This window comes from Drosophila takahashii, chromosome 3R (assembly GCF_030179915.1).
Source record: "Drosophila takahashii strain IR98-3 E-12201 chromosome 3R, DtakHiC1v2, whole genome shotgun sequence".
Lineage (NCBI taxonomy): Eukaryota > Metazoa > Arthropoda > Insecta > Diptera > Drosophilidae > Drosophila > Drosophila takahashii.
This window is the reverse complement of record NC_091681.1, coordinates 12500308-12516658: the sequence shown is the minus strand read 5'-3', so window position 1 is coordinate 12516658 and position 16351 is coordinate 12500308. Positions and strand designations below refer to the sequence as shown.

The 16351-nt window shown below is 36.6% G+C and overlaps 1 protein-coding gene across 3 annotated transcripts in view; it reads left to right on the top strand.

Moving 5' to 3' along the window:
* The window catches only part of dsx (transcription factor doublesex), a 49377-nt gene that overhangs the window by 20254 nt on the left and 12772 nt on the right, over nucleotides 1-16351 (top strand). For all 3 annotated transcript variants that reach the window (XM_070216059.1, XM_070216060.1, XM_070216061.1), the window contains exon 3: nucleotides 16117-16254. In XM_070216059.1, coding sequence (XP_070072160.1) covers nucleotides 16117-16254 — 138 coding nt within the window. The remainder of the gene's footprint in view (nucleotides 1-16116; nucleotides 16255-16351) is intronic.

Below are 16351 nucleotides of genomic sequence, written 5' to 3'. Positions count from 1 at the left end.
ATTTTTATCAGCTTGTCAATTTATCATCCCGACCACACTCCAACCGACTTGTTCAATACATCTCAAATTATAAGGCCATAAGGGGCACGTAGTGGACAGTTAAGTGGTACGAGTTGGAGGTACTGCGTGAGGAATCTCTGGCCAAGTCCTCCTATCAGGGGCACTGCAGACACGTCTGAACTGGGGGAAATTTATTTACTCACTGTCGACAGGCGCAAAAATTGACCACAGACGATGACGACAGATTCCTTGCCCACTTTACACTTTTGACCAGGGAAAATAAAATGAAACCTGCCGGATATGTGAGCGCTGAATGAAATAAACATTAAAAGTATCATCGCGTTAACCACCAGCCGTAAAAAAAATTTTATTTGACATTTTTCACAGTGGGATTCCGCTTTGATGGTAATAAATTAATGGACAGAGAGTCATAATTGAATTAAAAATTATCAATACACTTAAGACGCATGAGTTATATTTATCTTAGTAGATAATTATTAAAGATTGAGAAATTTGAATAAATAGTTACATTTTAAAAATCTTTAAAAAAAAATCTAAACGAGTACTAATTAACGTAGAATATCAAAAGAAGAGTATTTCCCGTTGTCCTTCTACAGTTGCACATTTCATTCTTCCAGTGCATTGAGTAAATTCTACAAAAAATCTGGACCCAATAAAAAGACATATTATTAGCCAATAAAATTGAATAAGCCAGGGACTGGATTGAAATAAAACAGTTCGCTTTAAGCACACAAGAAACTAGCACTGCACTTTGTACGCGTGTGAGTACGCTGTGAAGGCAAAGTCAAATGCATTTGTTTATGGTAGACATACGCACACAGCTGTCTAGCTCTCGATTCCGCTCTCTTTGCCATAGAAATAGTATAGATATAGTGGCTATAGGTATTGGTACAGTCGTAGCCCCTGCCCGGCCCATTCCCTGACTACGACATTCGGCACGTGTAAGCAATTTGTTGGCGTAATCGCAAACAAATGCACTCTCGATGCATTTCTTGCGCTCTCGAATGGGAAAATTGCCGTCGAACTCTCTGCTCGAAAGCCACACAAGTTTCTCTTGATTGTTTGCGACCGGCCTCCTTGACAACAGAAAGTGCGCAATGAAAATTGCATTTGCCTTATTAATTTATGCTTGACCGACCACCATACGTATACGCAACGTTGGCCGAGTGCTTATTTAAATGAAACATTAAGTGCCGAGAATGTCTTAGACAGATTCACATTTTTCGAGTAATTTAGCTGGTTTATTTATGGGAAAAGTACAATCGCAGGCATAATTTATGGGCCCTGCTCATTGGACAGGCCTCGGGCCAAATTTCGAGAGATGCAACAAAATTATCCAATTATGCTCAGCAGATATAATTATACCGTTAATTGTCTTGAGACTAGCCTGGATTTATGACAACCCCGCCTGCAGTCATGGCTTTGTATCTCTGCAGTCTGATTTACGGCCATCACGGCGTATGCTCAACATTAAATGCCACCCTCCCTTTTCCCGCTTGCCATTTGCCAATTGCCGGGCAATAATTCAATATATTTATTTGAATAGCTTACATGCAAATTTGTGCACTTTGTTCAATTCTTTCGTTAATTGCTAAATGCAACTGACTGGCCAACGCTATTAAAATATTAAAAAAACAAACATTTTCATTCAATCAGCTCACTATGGCCACAACTGTTTGACAATTAGGCAGGTTTTTTAATTCGAATAACATGTTGCCTATCACTCAATTGACGCGCAATAAATTTCGATTTTATTTTCATGTCCATGCAAAAATCCGAATCTGGTTTGTGCAACGCCCGCAGCACAGTGTTTTTCGCTTTAATTGATTCATTAACTTTACGATTTTTTGTCGCTTCAATTGCGCAAGAATTTACCTCTATTCGCAGTGCACACGAGTGGGGGTACATAAAAATACATATTTATCTTAATAAGAAGAATTTTGCATTCAAATTCTATGCGGTTTATCTAGGTGTTGTGCTTAGTCAAATGAGAAATTTAATTCACTTGCTGTTTGTTCACAGGCCAAATATATTCGTGAAAAAGCTTTCAAAGATACTATTAAATAAAAATAATGCATTTATTTTTGGAACACAATTTTTTAATGCAAAAAAAACTTTAGATTTTTAGAACGCGCATGGACATTTTAATTGAACTATTTGAAAAATTGACCTAAGTTTGGCTTCTTTAAATTTGAATTATATGAAGGGAATAATACATTTTTATACATATTATTTTAATAACTTTGAATATTATTCTTTTACATATTACGTTTATAATTCGAATTTTAATCCATTTGAAGATCAAAGCAAATACATAAAATCTACCGCATACATAAAAGAAAATTTTCAAAATAGACTTGGGGGTTGAACTGAAAATCAATTTTCAGGCAGGTCCCTTCATATGACGAATGCATCTAAGGTTGAAAGGACACGGGCGTCATATCAACTGATTTATATCACAGTCACGGCAATTAACGCGAATGTAACGGGCGGCTGTAAAAGCCAAGTTAGGGGGAAATTCGGTAGAAAAGAAATCCACGCTCTTTGGTAAACTTTTGTTTTTGGCTCTTTTCATTCTTAATTTTACGAGTGCCAAAAACCTTGCGGGCAAAGCCAAATAAATATGTTTGCCGCAGTTGCCGTTGTAGTTGTTCGACTTGGGTCGTCATCATCAACCGTCAACGTTGACGTGAACGTTTTTCGGGCTGGCTCGTAAAAAGCGCAAGAGGAAAACTTTACGATGCCACAGTCTAGCAAGCATTTGACGTCTGCCCAAGGAGGCTAGCCCAAAGACAAAAGCCCTGACTTACCACCTCCTCCCGAGCCCGAAAATGCCGGAACCCTAACCCTCCGATGATGTATGAAATTAGTGGCCCTACACAGTAGCCGAAGAAAATCTCTCTCGCAAAGCATTCATGTACTTAAGACAGAGCCAATTGGCAATTGGGCTTAATGGGGTTCCGGGGCCATACGCAACACGAACACATCCCGAATTCAATTAAATACTTCGGAGAATGCACTACGATAAAAATTGTATAGTACCTACCATTTAATAGTTTTTTCTAAATTTTAAATAAACCAATTTTTAAGAGCGGCAATAATTTTAAACAAATTTATTTAAATTACCTAATGCCCTAAATCGTATGCGATTACCGGTCATCTAAACAAAAAATATGAAAAAAATTTTAATTTAATAAGTTGTTTGGCCGAGCCTCAGAAATACATTTAAGCGTAACGATACAAAAAAATGCATATGATTTTCTTAACGTGTACCAAGTGCAACTTTGACGGCGCGTCACGTTCTCCATATTGGCAACTCCTGGCAACTCTGGCCGATAAGGCCCTAAGCTCCACCCGCTTATCGCGATCATCATCAGCCCGGGAAAAGGGCAAATAACTTACACAAGCGCTGATAAGAACGATAAGTGCTGAGTGGGACATGTGCATTTGAAAGTGAAAGCGCGGTCCCCTTTTGCCCCGTCAGTCCGTGGGTTCCGCTGACGGATCTATTCGATTCAGATTCATTTTTGGCCAGCTAAAAATATCCACTGCGAAATACTAGCTGCCAAAATATATTGCCAGGGATGCATTCCGTGGCATTTCTCAGTCCACAGTCACCCATGCAATCCGTGTGCTAACAGAAATTTTTAAATCTTGGCAAGCATTTAATATACATACTAATATAAATGTACTGCCAAATTAAACAAATGATTGTTTAATATTGTAGTTTAGCTAATTAATGCGATGTTCATCACAAGCTTTTGCTTAAAAGTAACTTATTAAAAGCAAAATGTTAAGGAAAATTATAAAGTTTATTTTTATAGATTTTCTACCAAATAATTAGATATTAGCCGTTTCAAAAATGATTTTAATCAATATAAGCATTTCCCTGATCTTGAATGTCACCATCAACTTGGCACATTCACTCACGAAAGGTGTTTGGGCGTGCAAGCAGTTGGCAATTGTAAAGAACGCGGGCTGTGCGTTCGTTGAGACCCGGAAATTAAAAATAGCCCTCATACATTTGACTAATTTGCTCTATAATTTATAGTTAACTCTGAACGGACCATGTCAGCCAGATTGACGCTTCATTTGACGACGAAAATATTCTTGGGTAGGAGCCTTAGCCTCCTTCATCCAATTCACCTGAAAAGAGCTCTCTTTATGCTATTTACGCGCAATTTCCAACGTTGTCGGCGGCATCCACTATGTGCCAATTACCCCATATATAATTTAAAATGTGCAAAACTTATTTGCACTCAACAACAAACGCATTTAAAATATATACAAAATCTATTTATATGTGTGTGTAATATTTAAAGTAATATTTGAGATGCCGGAAGATAGTATGTGACTGCAGGAAATAAAATTGGAAATTTTATTGTGCTCCTGTAGTTATGGCTTTCCTGACTCATACATTTATATAAAGGAAATTAGTTTTGGCAACGCATTCTCGCATATCCATCAATATTTATTGATAAATACTAATAAGATAAAAAGGTTCTTTAAACAAATATTATTATTATTTTTAATTTATTTACTGCTTGAGAACGTGAATATTTTATACAATTGTTTAACTGTTGTGCTGTAAATCCTCAATAACCCTTCCAATGGCCTAGAGCAAGTATCTGCGATTTAAAACCGAGAGACCGGCATTCCTTTCTTGTCGCACTTGAAATTGCCTGTCTCGCAATGGAATTTAGCCAATTATTGCCAATAGTTGGACGTATAGATTTCCTGCCTTTGATATTTTAGCGCCAAGACCTCAATCGCCGTGAGTTTTACTTGAACTTGACATGCTCGACACGTGTAATCCATAAACAGTTGACGCACTCCCAAAAACACCACCCCGCAGTCATCACTTGGTACAAGTGGACAAGTGGCGGTCCGGTAGGAAACTAATTCCTCCTCCTCCTCCTATTTTGGTAGCCAGCAAAATCAGCAACAGCTTGTCGGACTGTGGCTATTTTTTCGCACTTGCTTGGCTTGATTTCCTTTCTTTGCCTGTCAGCGGTTTCTCGCCGGCAATTTGGTGGATTGACGTCTATATTAGCGGGTGTGTCTGCTAGCTTTCTGTCTGAATTTTCCGCTTTTCTTGCTCGACCTTTAGATTTAATTCTCTCTAGTCTTTAAGGCTTGATATAAAATTACGATTTGATGTTTTGTGGTATCAATTTTGACTTTATATGCGCGCACCTCAACTCGATATGATCTCCCTCCCACTTTTGAGAGAGCTTGAACTTCTAACTTCCTCACACGTGATTTATATCGCTACATTGCTTCTTCTTTTTCTTCTATTTTTCGAAGTCAGAGAATCCCCGAGAGAGAGATTTCGGTAAAAACGACATGCGCATGCAATACCAAAAATTTACCATGCGCATCTCGATTTGACCGCGACGTGTTTCTTTTTGGTGTGTAAGCCCTGTATTAATGTTATTGTTAATTGTTTTAATTGTGGTATCATTATGTACATATCAAAATCAAAAATTTACTTATAATAAATTATCAAGTCTATTGAAAACTTTTTAATTTGTCAATCTAGTAAATAAAAAATCAATTACACCAATTATATATTTTTGCATTTATTTGTTCGTATAAAATCTTTAAAATTGCACTTTTAATTATCTAAACCAAAAATTTACAATACAAGACCACACGCTTTCAAAAATCAGACAAGAGATGTCATTGCAAGACAACTTGGCTCATTTAGCATGCCTATTAGTAGTAGCAGGCATTCATTAAAATGTCATAAAATTAGGGGGAAGGCACTATAGTTGGGCGAGCCAAATATTTGGCAGCTTGATTGTTGCACAGTCGTACATGCGGATGAGAATTTTTGCTGGCAATTAAAATGTATCGCAATGTGCACATACATTGTAGTGCCTACACTCGGAGAAACACTGGAGGGACAGTCTAATCATTACCTCGATCAAATGAAACAATTTTCTTCAAACGCATATGACAAACACTTTGTGACTAGAAAAACTGACAATTAAGTGCACACGAATGTCAGTGTCATTTAAAATTGAATTGCAAAAGAGTAGACATTGCCTTGAAAATAAATGAAAAGTCGCGTGTTTAACAAGGATTGTTTGACCTATATAAACTGAAGGAAAAGCTTACACGGCTGAGCTTTACTATTGGACCTTGGAAACAATAAACTAAATTATGTTTATTTATGCGTGTCCCTTGGGTTTCTGAAAATAAAATTGTCAAGTGTTTCATTTTAAGAATGCGACAAATATTCATATAATTTTTGCGTTCCTGCGTGATTCTTTTTCCGTGAATAATTTAGTAAAAATAAAATAATATAAAATAGTATAAGTTGTGCATGTTAATCGAAATAAATATAATATAAATATAAACCCACATAGATTTTTTAAAATAATTTTAAGTACATAAAACCCTTGTCAAAAGCGTATCAATACGTAACAATGATTTGATAAGCCCTTTGTCCATTGGTAAAGAATCAATTTGATAATGCGTACAAACTTAAAACGAAGCTATAAAACAACAAAAACCCTTAAAATGGCTACCCTAACAAAAGAAACGTTACCAAACTCGCACAAAACGTATCTAATCTTTACTAATTTGTATCCGCCAATACTGAAAAAAGCTGAAAAAAACTAAGCAACGAAACTTTATTACCGGGAACAAGTTGAAGTCAAATGTTAAGTTCAAACAGTAAAAAAGCAGCGACAGCGCGGCGATCATAAAAATAAATCTACAGAAAAAGCTTGTTATTTTCGATAATAAAAATAAAAACTATATAAGTGCATGCAAAATGCAGCAGGAAAAGAGGGATAGAAAACGTTATGGGGGTGAATAGTATGGGATATGACTGAAATATGACACAAGTTCAAGTGAATTACGACAACAAGGAAAACGCGAAAAGTCGGGAGCAGGGAAGGATAATAGACGGGGTAACAAAAACGACAACGATTACGAAAACGACGACAAAGACGGGCAAGACGAAGCTCTCGCCTTTTCTTTATATAACTCGTAAAGTCTCTCGAAAATTGCAAACGTTTTAATTTTGAGATTAAAACGGCTTTCGTGCCGAGCTTAACAAGCTTAACTTGGCTCACAGAAAGCAAGCCAAAGCGCCTTGCCACGGATCCCCTGTCAAAGCCAACTTCCAACTTCCGCCTTCTGGCAAGGACGGGCGACATCGACGTATCACCTTATCCTCCTCCTATCCCGAAAAAAACCCCTATTCGCAAGTCTCGTAAAAAGGCTGCATGCTACATGCACTTTTATTAGCCTTTACTGCAGTTGTGTTGACGAATGCACAAAGAGCTATTCTGGAACGAGCTCTTCCACAGCGATGAAAGAAAAGCTCTCCGGCAAAAGGTGAACCAGCCAGCGGATATTGGCCGAGGGGTTTAGTGTTCGTGAATTTAACTCAATTGAAGGTGAGGCAATGAATAACAAATGAAAAGGTGAATGCAATCTGACGATGGTTACTTTCCCGGTTTACTGCTTCAATAGTTATAAACGTGGGAGCTATTGTTCGCAAAAAAAACGCTTACATGTTGAAGACTTTTAATCAGTGTTAAGTTTTTTTTCAAGAATTCTCACTTCCTTATTACGGCATTGAAATGGACTAAATGTTTAGGAATAATTACACTAGAACTATATTGTGCCTGATAAAAAATTACTATTGAACATGCATGTTCGTTCTTACCATTCGATACTGGTTAAATTGATATGAAATAATATCATCTTGCCAAATTCTATCTCTCGGAGATACTCTGACTTCGAAAAAGAAAGTAAGAAGCAATATGAGGACCTAAATTGATTTTCTCAATTCAAAATAGACAGAGATAGGGCGATAAACACATTCAAAACTTCAACTGGCCTGTTGATTGGAGCATATTAAGCAAAAAATGATATCACATATTATCAATTTTTTTTTTGGTGTGCTTAGAAGAATAATATAAATATATTATTTTTTTGCTAGGCCACAATTAGTTCAAAACTTAGTAAACTTAGTATAGGAAATATTTGAGTACACAAAACCATACCACATTTTGTTCCACTCCAAATATTTTAAAAAATCAGCCACTGCTTGGCCAACTCCTGGGAACTCATCACATCGGCGTCTGGTGTTGTGGCTCATTAAAACACTGTTTCTGCTCCGTTCTATTTCCATTCCCGTTGCCAAAGATTTTATATTGTCTGCTCAGCGCGCATTTGCATTACACCCGTTCCCTTTGCCTTTTCCTTGGTCCGTATTCCTCAGTAGTCCGGACTCCGGACATACATACACATATACCGCACAGCATTCCTATGCTCGCTTCATTTACCACATTGCCCCAATGCAAGAGGATTTCATCAATTCGCTTTCCTTCTGGTGGCATTTGCCTGCTACTTACTCCTTTCTGTGCATACTGAGCACTTGGAGTTGCCATTTTGTGGATATGTCGATTTATTATTTTTTATTGTTGTTACGTTTTACGACTTTCCTCCGTTGCCCACGGCCTCGACTGCCAACGGGGCAGATCTGCAGATATTTCGAGAAATTTACGGTTGTTCCTCATCTTTTTGGTAGCCGGGCTTTATCCAGCTGCAAAGCGCACGAAATTTTATCAAAATATTTCGCCAGCATCTCGCCTCTGCTCCGTTCTTTATTGCACAAGTTAATTTTACAACACGATGTCAAAGTGCTCCACACGGAGAGAGTCTTCCTTGGGTTTATTGGCAGCTGCAAAATGAATGCATTTTATCTGGAAAATATTCAAACGTATATTTTGTGGATAAAGAAAAAATGCGTAAGGATTACCCTTTATTTTATTGATAACTCATAACAAATATTTGTATATTTTAGTTAGTATTTATATTAACGCCAGAAATTTAATTATTTATATGTTAAAACAAGAGAGAACGCTATAGTCGGGTTGCTGTCCCGACTATCTAATACCCGTCACTCAGCTAAAGGGAGTACGAACGACTATATAGGGGAGAGTGGGGGAATTTCGTCAGCATTTTTTCAAAGCTATTTTTTGTCCATCTTGAGACACGTTATCATATTTCTATTTTTATTGTTGAATGCGGTTAGCACCAAGCTTTAAAATGTGACATTCCCCTATTTTTTTAATTAGCTTGGTGATTTATAAAAAAATAAAATGTAAAACCAATATACTGGGGCAATCTCACCACACAGGGGGTAAAATCACCACACAACTGGGGAAATTTCGTCACCTGAAAAATGTAGGGAGTTTAACGCCTGAAAATATGCTACACTGATCAAGCGTACCATTTTTGTTGACGTCCTATATATGTTGCTGCTGCTGGTAGTCTGTTCGTTAGCCAGCTCGTCAAATATAAAAATATGTATTTAAAATAGGTGCGAATTTACACTTAGCGTAGGGTGGCGAAATTTCCCCAGACCGTACTTTTTTAGAAATAATTATTTTTCTTGCGAAATTAGGCGCGAAGTTAAAAATCACTGACGCAGAAATGCACATTATAGCACTGTGTATTATATAAAAAATCGTGTATCTTATTCCTTTTGAATTGTGGCATACAGAAATAATTTCGTCGAGAACTAAATGTAGCTTTTGAACTGTTAAAACACATTTAATATTATAGCTTAATTATCTTGGCCTTCTGTGCAAAACAAATGCATTGGTTGTGTCTGGCCGTCTTGAAGGACTAAAACAAAAAAATTATATATTTTTACGACTTATGGATTCCGAGATATTGCAGGTGACGAAATTGCCCCTGTGACGAAATTCCCCCACTCTCCCCTAATAATCGTATCTCAGCAAGAGGGAGTGCGAGGGAGATGGATATATACAATTTTTTTGATTGCGTATAACTTTTTAATGAATGGTCCGATTTGAAAAATGTCTTCTACATTGCGATAGGTATAAATATTTACAACAAAATTGCATTTATACTTCTCGGAAATTTTTAAAGGTGTGGGCGCCAGACACATTTTAAAATCGTAAGTGGGCGATTGTGGGCGTTAGAGGGGTGTGGCGGCTGAAATAACCTTGCGCTGCGTAAGAAGCCCAAGAATATGTGTGGAAAATCTCAACCTTCTAGCTTTTGTAGTTTCCGAGATCTCAGCGTTCATACGGACAGACTGATAGACATGGCTGATCAAGAATATATATACTTTATGGGGACGGAAACGCTTCCTTTTAGCTGTTACATACTTTTGCACGAATACAATATACCCTTTTGCTTTACGAGTAACGGGTATAAAAATACCAATCGAAATATAGAAGACATTTTTCAAATCGGACCATTCATTAAAAAGTTATGCGCTATCAAAGTTTTATTTCTTCATCTCTCTCGCACTGCTAGCTGAGTGACGGGTATCAGATAGTCGAGACTATAGCGTTCTCTCTTGTTATATAATTTTCGTATTATGTTGACAATAACACTAGTTTACAACCAAAATGGTCCACATCAATTGATTGCAAATTCTGTTATTGTTAGACTAGATCACGAAAATACCACTTTTTTTTTTCGACGGCACATTTTTTTTTAAAGATTTTTTAAAGTTCAAAATGTTAAATTTCGGACTTTTTTCGAATTTCTTCCTATATCCCGGGTCTTATCCACCCAATTGGGCCAGTTTTCGTTTCGTTTTAAAGTCAATAGATCAGAGCTTAACTTTGCCATACAGATCATTATGATTGGATAAGTGAAGGCAGCCAGCAGCTGGACAAAGATGAAAAATGTGTTTTTTGGTCGACTGTAAGTCGGCTGTATATATCGTAAAAACTCGAAATAAATGCGTTGAAAAATCATAATGCGTACAAACTTAAAGTTTACATGCTACCAAATAAAACAAGCCGGATATGGCCCAAATCCATGAAAAATTGGATTTATGGTGGATTTTTAAAATTCGGATTTTTCAACTTTTTTTGGTTGAAAGAGTCGAAATTTAAGATTTATCATGTAAATAAAAATAGCACAGGAACACAAAATTAAACTTTGTGAAATTTCCACGAACCATTTCAAGTTTTCCATGATATTTGGGTGCTCCTGAGTAAAAGTCCCATACAAACTTATGTCCCATCACCTACAGGTCCCACGGTATAGCTAAGAATACAAAAACCGATGTTTGCCGACATTTTGAATTACGTGGCCTATATAATTGGACTAACCTTTATTATTTTCGGTAGGACCTACTCTCAATACATCACGGCATTGAAAGTTGAAAATCCCAAAATTGTAGAGATTTTTCTGATGGAAAAACAATTCTGAGGATTAAATCTTGAATGGAAGTAATTTTAACTATTCATTGTATCTATTGTTCATTGTATGCTTTAATTTCGGTTTAAAGCGTTTTCATGAGGAGATTGTTTATTGGATTTATTATACTAATAAAACCGTTTTTTTTATTTCATTATCTACTCCTAAATGTTGTCAAATTTTAAAAAAGTCAAGGCATCCTACAGAATGGGAGTAAACATTTAAACTCTATCGGCCCTGTTCTAGTTTTCACTTCCGAAAGTTTCACACGGATTCGAATTTCCCAGACCTGTTCCAAGACTCACTTCCGAAAGAACTGCACGGAATCGAATTTCCCTCTGTTGTTACTCTGTTAACTTCCGAAAAATTCACACGGAAACTTTCCGCCAAGCATATGACAGGCGGATTTAAATTCGGCAGTATAAAAATGAATTCTTTAAATATACTTCGCGATAGCTTTATAAGTCAATAATATTTTTATGCTATCGGAATAGAAATTATTTGCATATATGACTTATTAATAATTATTTTGTGGTTGCACCTTAAAACCCGGTAAATTCTAGCTATGACAATTAATGCAAATCCGCCGCCCTTGTTCTAAATTCCGCTCGGATTTGGTAAAAATGGCTTAGAGTTGTCACGGTATGGATATAAGTTAGAATTTCCTTGGGACTTATTCTAAACTTATCCGATAAGGTTAATGGTTCTTTTATAAGAAAGATAATTTTTCCTAATTAACGAAATAAGTGTTTTGGCTCGGAATACCACATTTTTTCATGTGAAATTTGAACGGGGACATTTGATAGGGACTTTGTTTTTCGACTTTGGCATCTCTGTATGCTCTTGCAGTTTGCAATACTATGATTCCCACACTGATTTTTAATACTATTCTGTCGGGAGCCTTTCAAAACTGCGCAGGGACCAATGGGAAATTTTATAAAATGTCCCTAGCAAGAAAGGGAAATTTAGTTCTGTTAAAGGGAAATCCGATAATGTTAACAAATTCACTTCCGAGTGAAAACTGGAACAGGCCTGTATGTATGTTCAGTGAACGTATTTTAGTTGGCAGTCGGGTCAGAAATTTAACATTTCAAACTTAAAAAAATCTTTAAAAAAAAAGTGTGTCATCGAAAACAAAATTAGTGCTGTTTTCGTGATCTAGGGGTCCAAAACTAACAGAATTTGCCATCAATTGCTGGGGAGCATTTCGGCTGTAAACTAGTGTTATCTTAATTAGACAATTCCCAACTCAGCAAGGCAAAAATTTGCAATATTGCGTATGCGCATTTCCTAGATAATGTGTTAAGTCCTTAAAAATAAATAAACGACTTCTGGGTATATACCATTTTTTAAACCGTCTAGAGAAATGCAAAAAATGGTTGGAGAAAAGAGGGCAGCTAGCGAACGAAGTGGTTGCCGAGCGGGATGCCTTGGTCATGTAATGCCTGCCAATTGGTACAAAGAACTATATATAGGATATATAAAACCTCCTCCAGAAACTGTTCTCCCCGAGCAGCTGCAGCAGGAGCAGCCAGAAACAGCTTCGTGCTGCAGCAACAAACTCATAAAAAGGCGCAGAAAAACGAGCAAGAAACTTTGCTAACGACTTAAACGCTGCCAAAGGAGCAGGGGAAACGAGGACCTCGTGGAGGACTCGGGGCCGTAGAGTTCGGAGATTGCCGAGTGGAAGGTTAGCTGCAGTTTGGACAGTAATAAAAGTAATAACAACACCAGTACTAGTACCAGTACCAGTGCAGCCTGCACATACAGCTCTCCCATGTACAAGGGGTATATATACCTCATGGAGCTTGGATTTGTGTACCCACTTCTCCTTCCACATGGCCCTGCGCAGAGTCGCTTTATGCGCGTTAATGGCATCGTTTACTGGCTAACTGTACATGCATATAGACGTGCATCTAGCAGATCTACATATACACATATATATATATATATATATATATGGTAGTACATATTCCTGCAGGGGAGTGGCGGTGCAACAGCGACAGCTGCAGCATTTCGTGCGGGGAGAATTTTCGTGCCAAGTGGGCGTTACCAACGCTTCCCGAACGTTTTATATAAACATTGTGTAATGTGTGTATTATTTTGGTTTGCGCTTAAAGTGACTAAAATGTTCGGTGATTAAATAAATGTAGGATTCAATTTGACATGCATGTTCAGGCTAGAATTTTGTAGTAGTCGGATTCACAGACGAAGAACTTCAGGTCTCGATTTAATAAAATAATTTATTTAATTTTTTTAAAAGTTTTAGTATGATCTCTATTAATTATAAATATATATATTTAAATGCTAAAAAGTAATTGTTATAAACAAGTTAATTAAAAAGATTTTTATTTTTTACTATTTCATTAAAATATAAATCTATTCCATTAATATTGTTAGTTTCACTTAATAATAATATGTTTCGAAAAACCTACTTTTTAATATTTTTACGTTTCTCTTATAAATCCAAAAGGATATATTGACATTTTTCGGTCAGAAAGAAGATAAATAATATACCCGCAGGTTTGACGCTAAAACACATTTCCTATTTTATTGTTATCTATTTGGTCGACTTTTCTAAAAAACCCTACACTTCCCTAAACTGTTTATTTTGCCTAATTGTAAGTACCATTGTTTTTTTTTTAATTTTTTTCGTTTTGCGAAAAAAAGTTTTTTTATTGATAAGTTCCTAAGGTAATAAGCAAATGACATATCTCGAATTTTCTGGAATTTTCATCCATGACGTAAATATGTTATTTTTTGAGAACGCTTTCTCGTATAAAGCGGACAATTTTTAAAGCGTACTTTAAATTTAACATGCTGAAGAGTATACGGCCCTTTAAGTTGTAGATCGCAACAGATCACATAAAATTAAAAATTTGTGTATGACTTTTTGCGGCTTCACATTGTGGATTTCAAAATCAAATTAGAGTTAGATTATTCTAACCTTGTTTGCCATTTAACTGCTTGCTGTTAAAATATTCTTGTCCAATCGCAGCAACATCAGCAAATGGCGCTTGCAAATAAATATGCAGACCAAATAGGGCCATTAAAATTGTTTGGGTATTATAGCCATAGTCATGCTGCGGTTGCGGCAGCAATAAATCAATTTATTAGATTTATTTGCGTCCAATAAAATAATTTGCAAGCATAAAATGCTAACAAAACAGCGCCCAAACAATGGTCAACCCACTAATGGCTTAATTACTAAATTAAAAAGGCGCAGACAGTGCGGCAAATGTTCGTGCAACGCGACCAGGTGAATGAGCATGTGGGCAACGTTCAGGTAAAAGTTACACGAAAAACCAACCAAAACAACAGCGGCAACAACAGGAAGTAGAGCTGTTCCGAAAACGAGTTTCAAGTCAAGTTCGCACACGCAAAGTGAGTGCGCCAATGCAAATCCTGCACCACAAACTCCCTGCAACAGCACTTGTGTTGCATGCAACAGCACAAGCAACAGCAACATCACCGGCAGCAGCAACATCAGCCCCAACAGCAACACTTGCACGCCAGCGACAGCAACACCAACGGCCGCATTAAAGGAGCTGCGAGCAGAGAGCCATAATAAAACGGGCCAATGGATATGAAGCTCCGCCTACAACCAAACTACCGACAACGATGACGACGACGGGCCAATGTTGCTGTTGCTGTTGCTGCCGTGTTGTTTTTGTTGCTCTTGTGTCGTGTTGTTGCTGCCGTGCGATTGCTGTTGGTGTGTAGGTAAAAACAAGAAAAAACGAAAAAATGGCTGGCGATACGAAGAGCATAATGGCATAAGCTCACCGAGTAGAAGAGAAAAGTCCCAAAGAACACCAGCGGGCAACATGTGAATTTGTTAATACGATAAACAAAATGTAGTCAAGAAGTTTTCTTTTGAACTAATCAGAGAAAATGAAATAAGAAATATTATTATAAAATTTGTATATATTTGGTATGCAAACTTATCACACAGAGCCTGTTAAGAATCAAGCTATTATTATTTTAATAGAAATAGATAAGTTGGCTTAGCAAATATATTTTTTTAAAAAAAGGTTCCATTTTTTTTGATGCATCACTAAAATCAATTTATTTATATTATTTTATAAAGCCAATCTTTGTAACAAAATATATTTTCGTAACATAATTAAATAATTTTACAGCTATTTTATGATAACAAGCATTTCCTTGATACCATATTAAAACTTTATCTTTTAAATGTGGTTCTTAACCGTTTTGTTCTATTTCGTCAGATGTATCTATAGGAATTTAAGATTGATGTTACTTATTTACAAAAATAACAGCTTTATAATTAAGAACTACACAGAGAAAATTTTTCAAGAAGACTGACGTTCTCAAATTAAGTATGAGTACTTGGTTATATTTTCAGTAAAAAATTATCAATGGAGTACAGCGTTCATGAAAAATGTTCTTTGTGTATACATTTAAATATTAAAAAGGGATATGTAACTGTAATGGAAGTTAAATACATTGTATATTAAAATTGGTTTTTGGGAGTGCTTAATAAGCTAGGACAATTTGCTTAATTCCGCTTAGTTAATAATTATGCTTATGCTACTGGTTTTGAGATTCTTAATTTTGTATATTCTTCTTCGATATCAATATGGGTTCCCCATATTGAGTTGCAATTTGTGCCGACGTTTTTGCCGCCATGTTTACGTTGCACATCGCTGTCTGCCAGTTTTTGCACGAAGCACTTATGCAGACTGGCGAAATTCTAGATAAGTGGCTCCACTCATGTCCAATTGTTTGTTTATGTGGGGGAGATTTGTTAATGAAGCTGATTGCGAAATTAGTGGCGGGATCGATTGCAGATCATTGATCTTTGAGAAGCTTGGGAATGAGAAACTTACGAATTGTACATCTTTTCTCGTTTTTCAGGCCAAGACGTTTTCCTAGACTATTGCCAAAAGCTATTAGAGAAATTCCGCTATCCCTGGGAGCTGATGCCGCTCATGTATGTGATATTGAAGGATGCAGACGCCAATATTGAAGAGGCTTCCCGGCGAATCGAAGAGGGTAAGTTAACTGACCACTAAACAGCACCCCACCATATACCCCCGAAATAGCGGTGAAGTATAATTGTATAATCAATTCCGAATGTCTTTCGATCTGA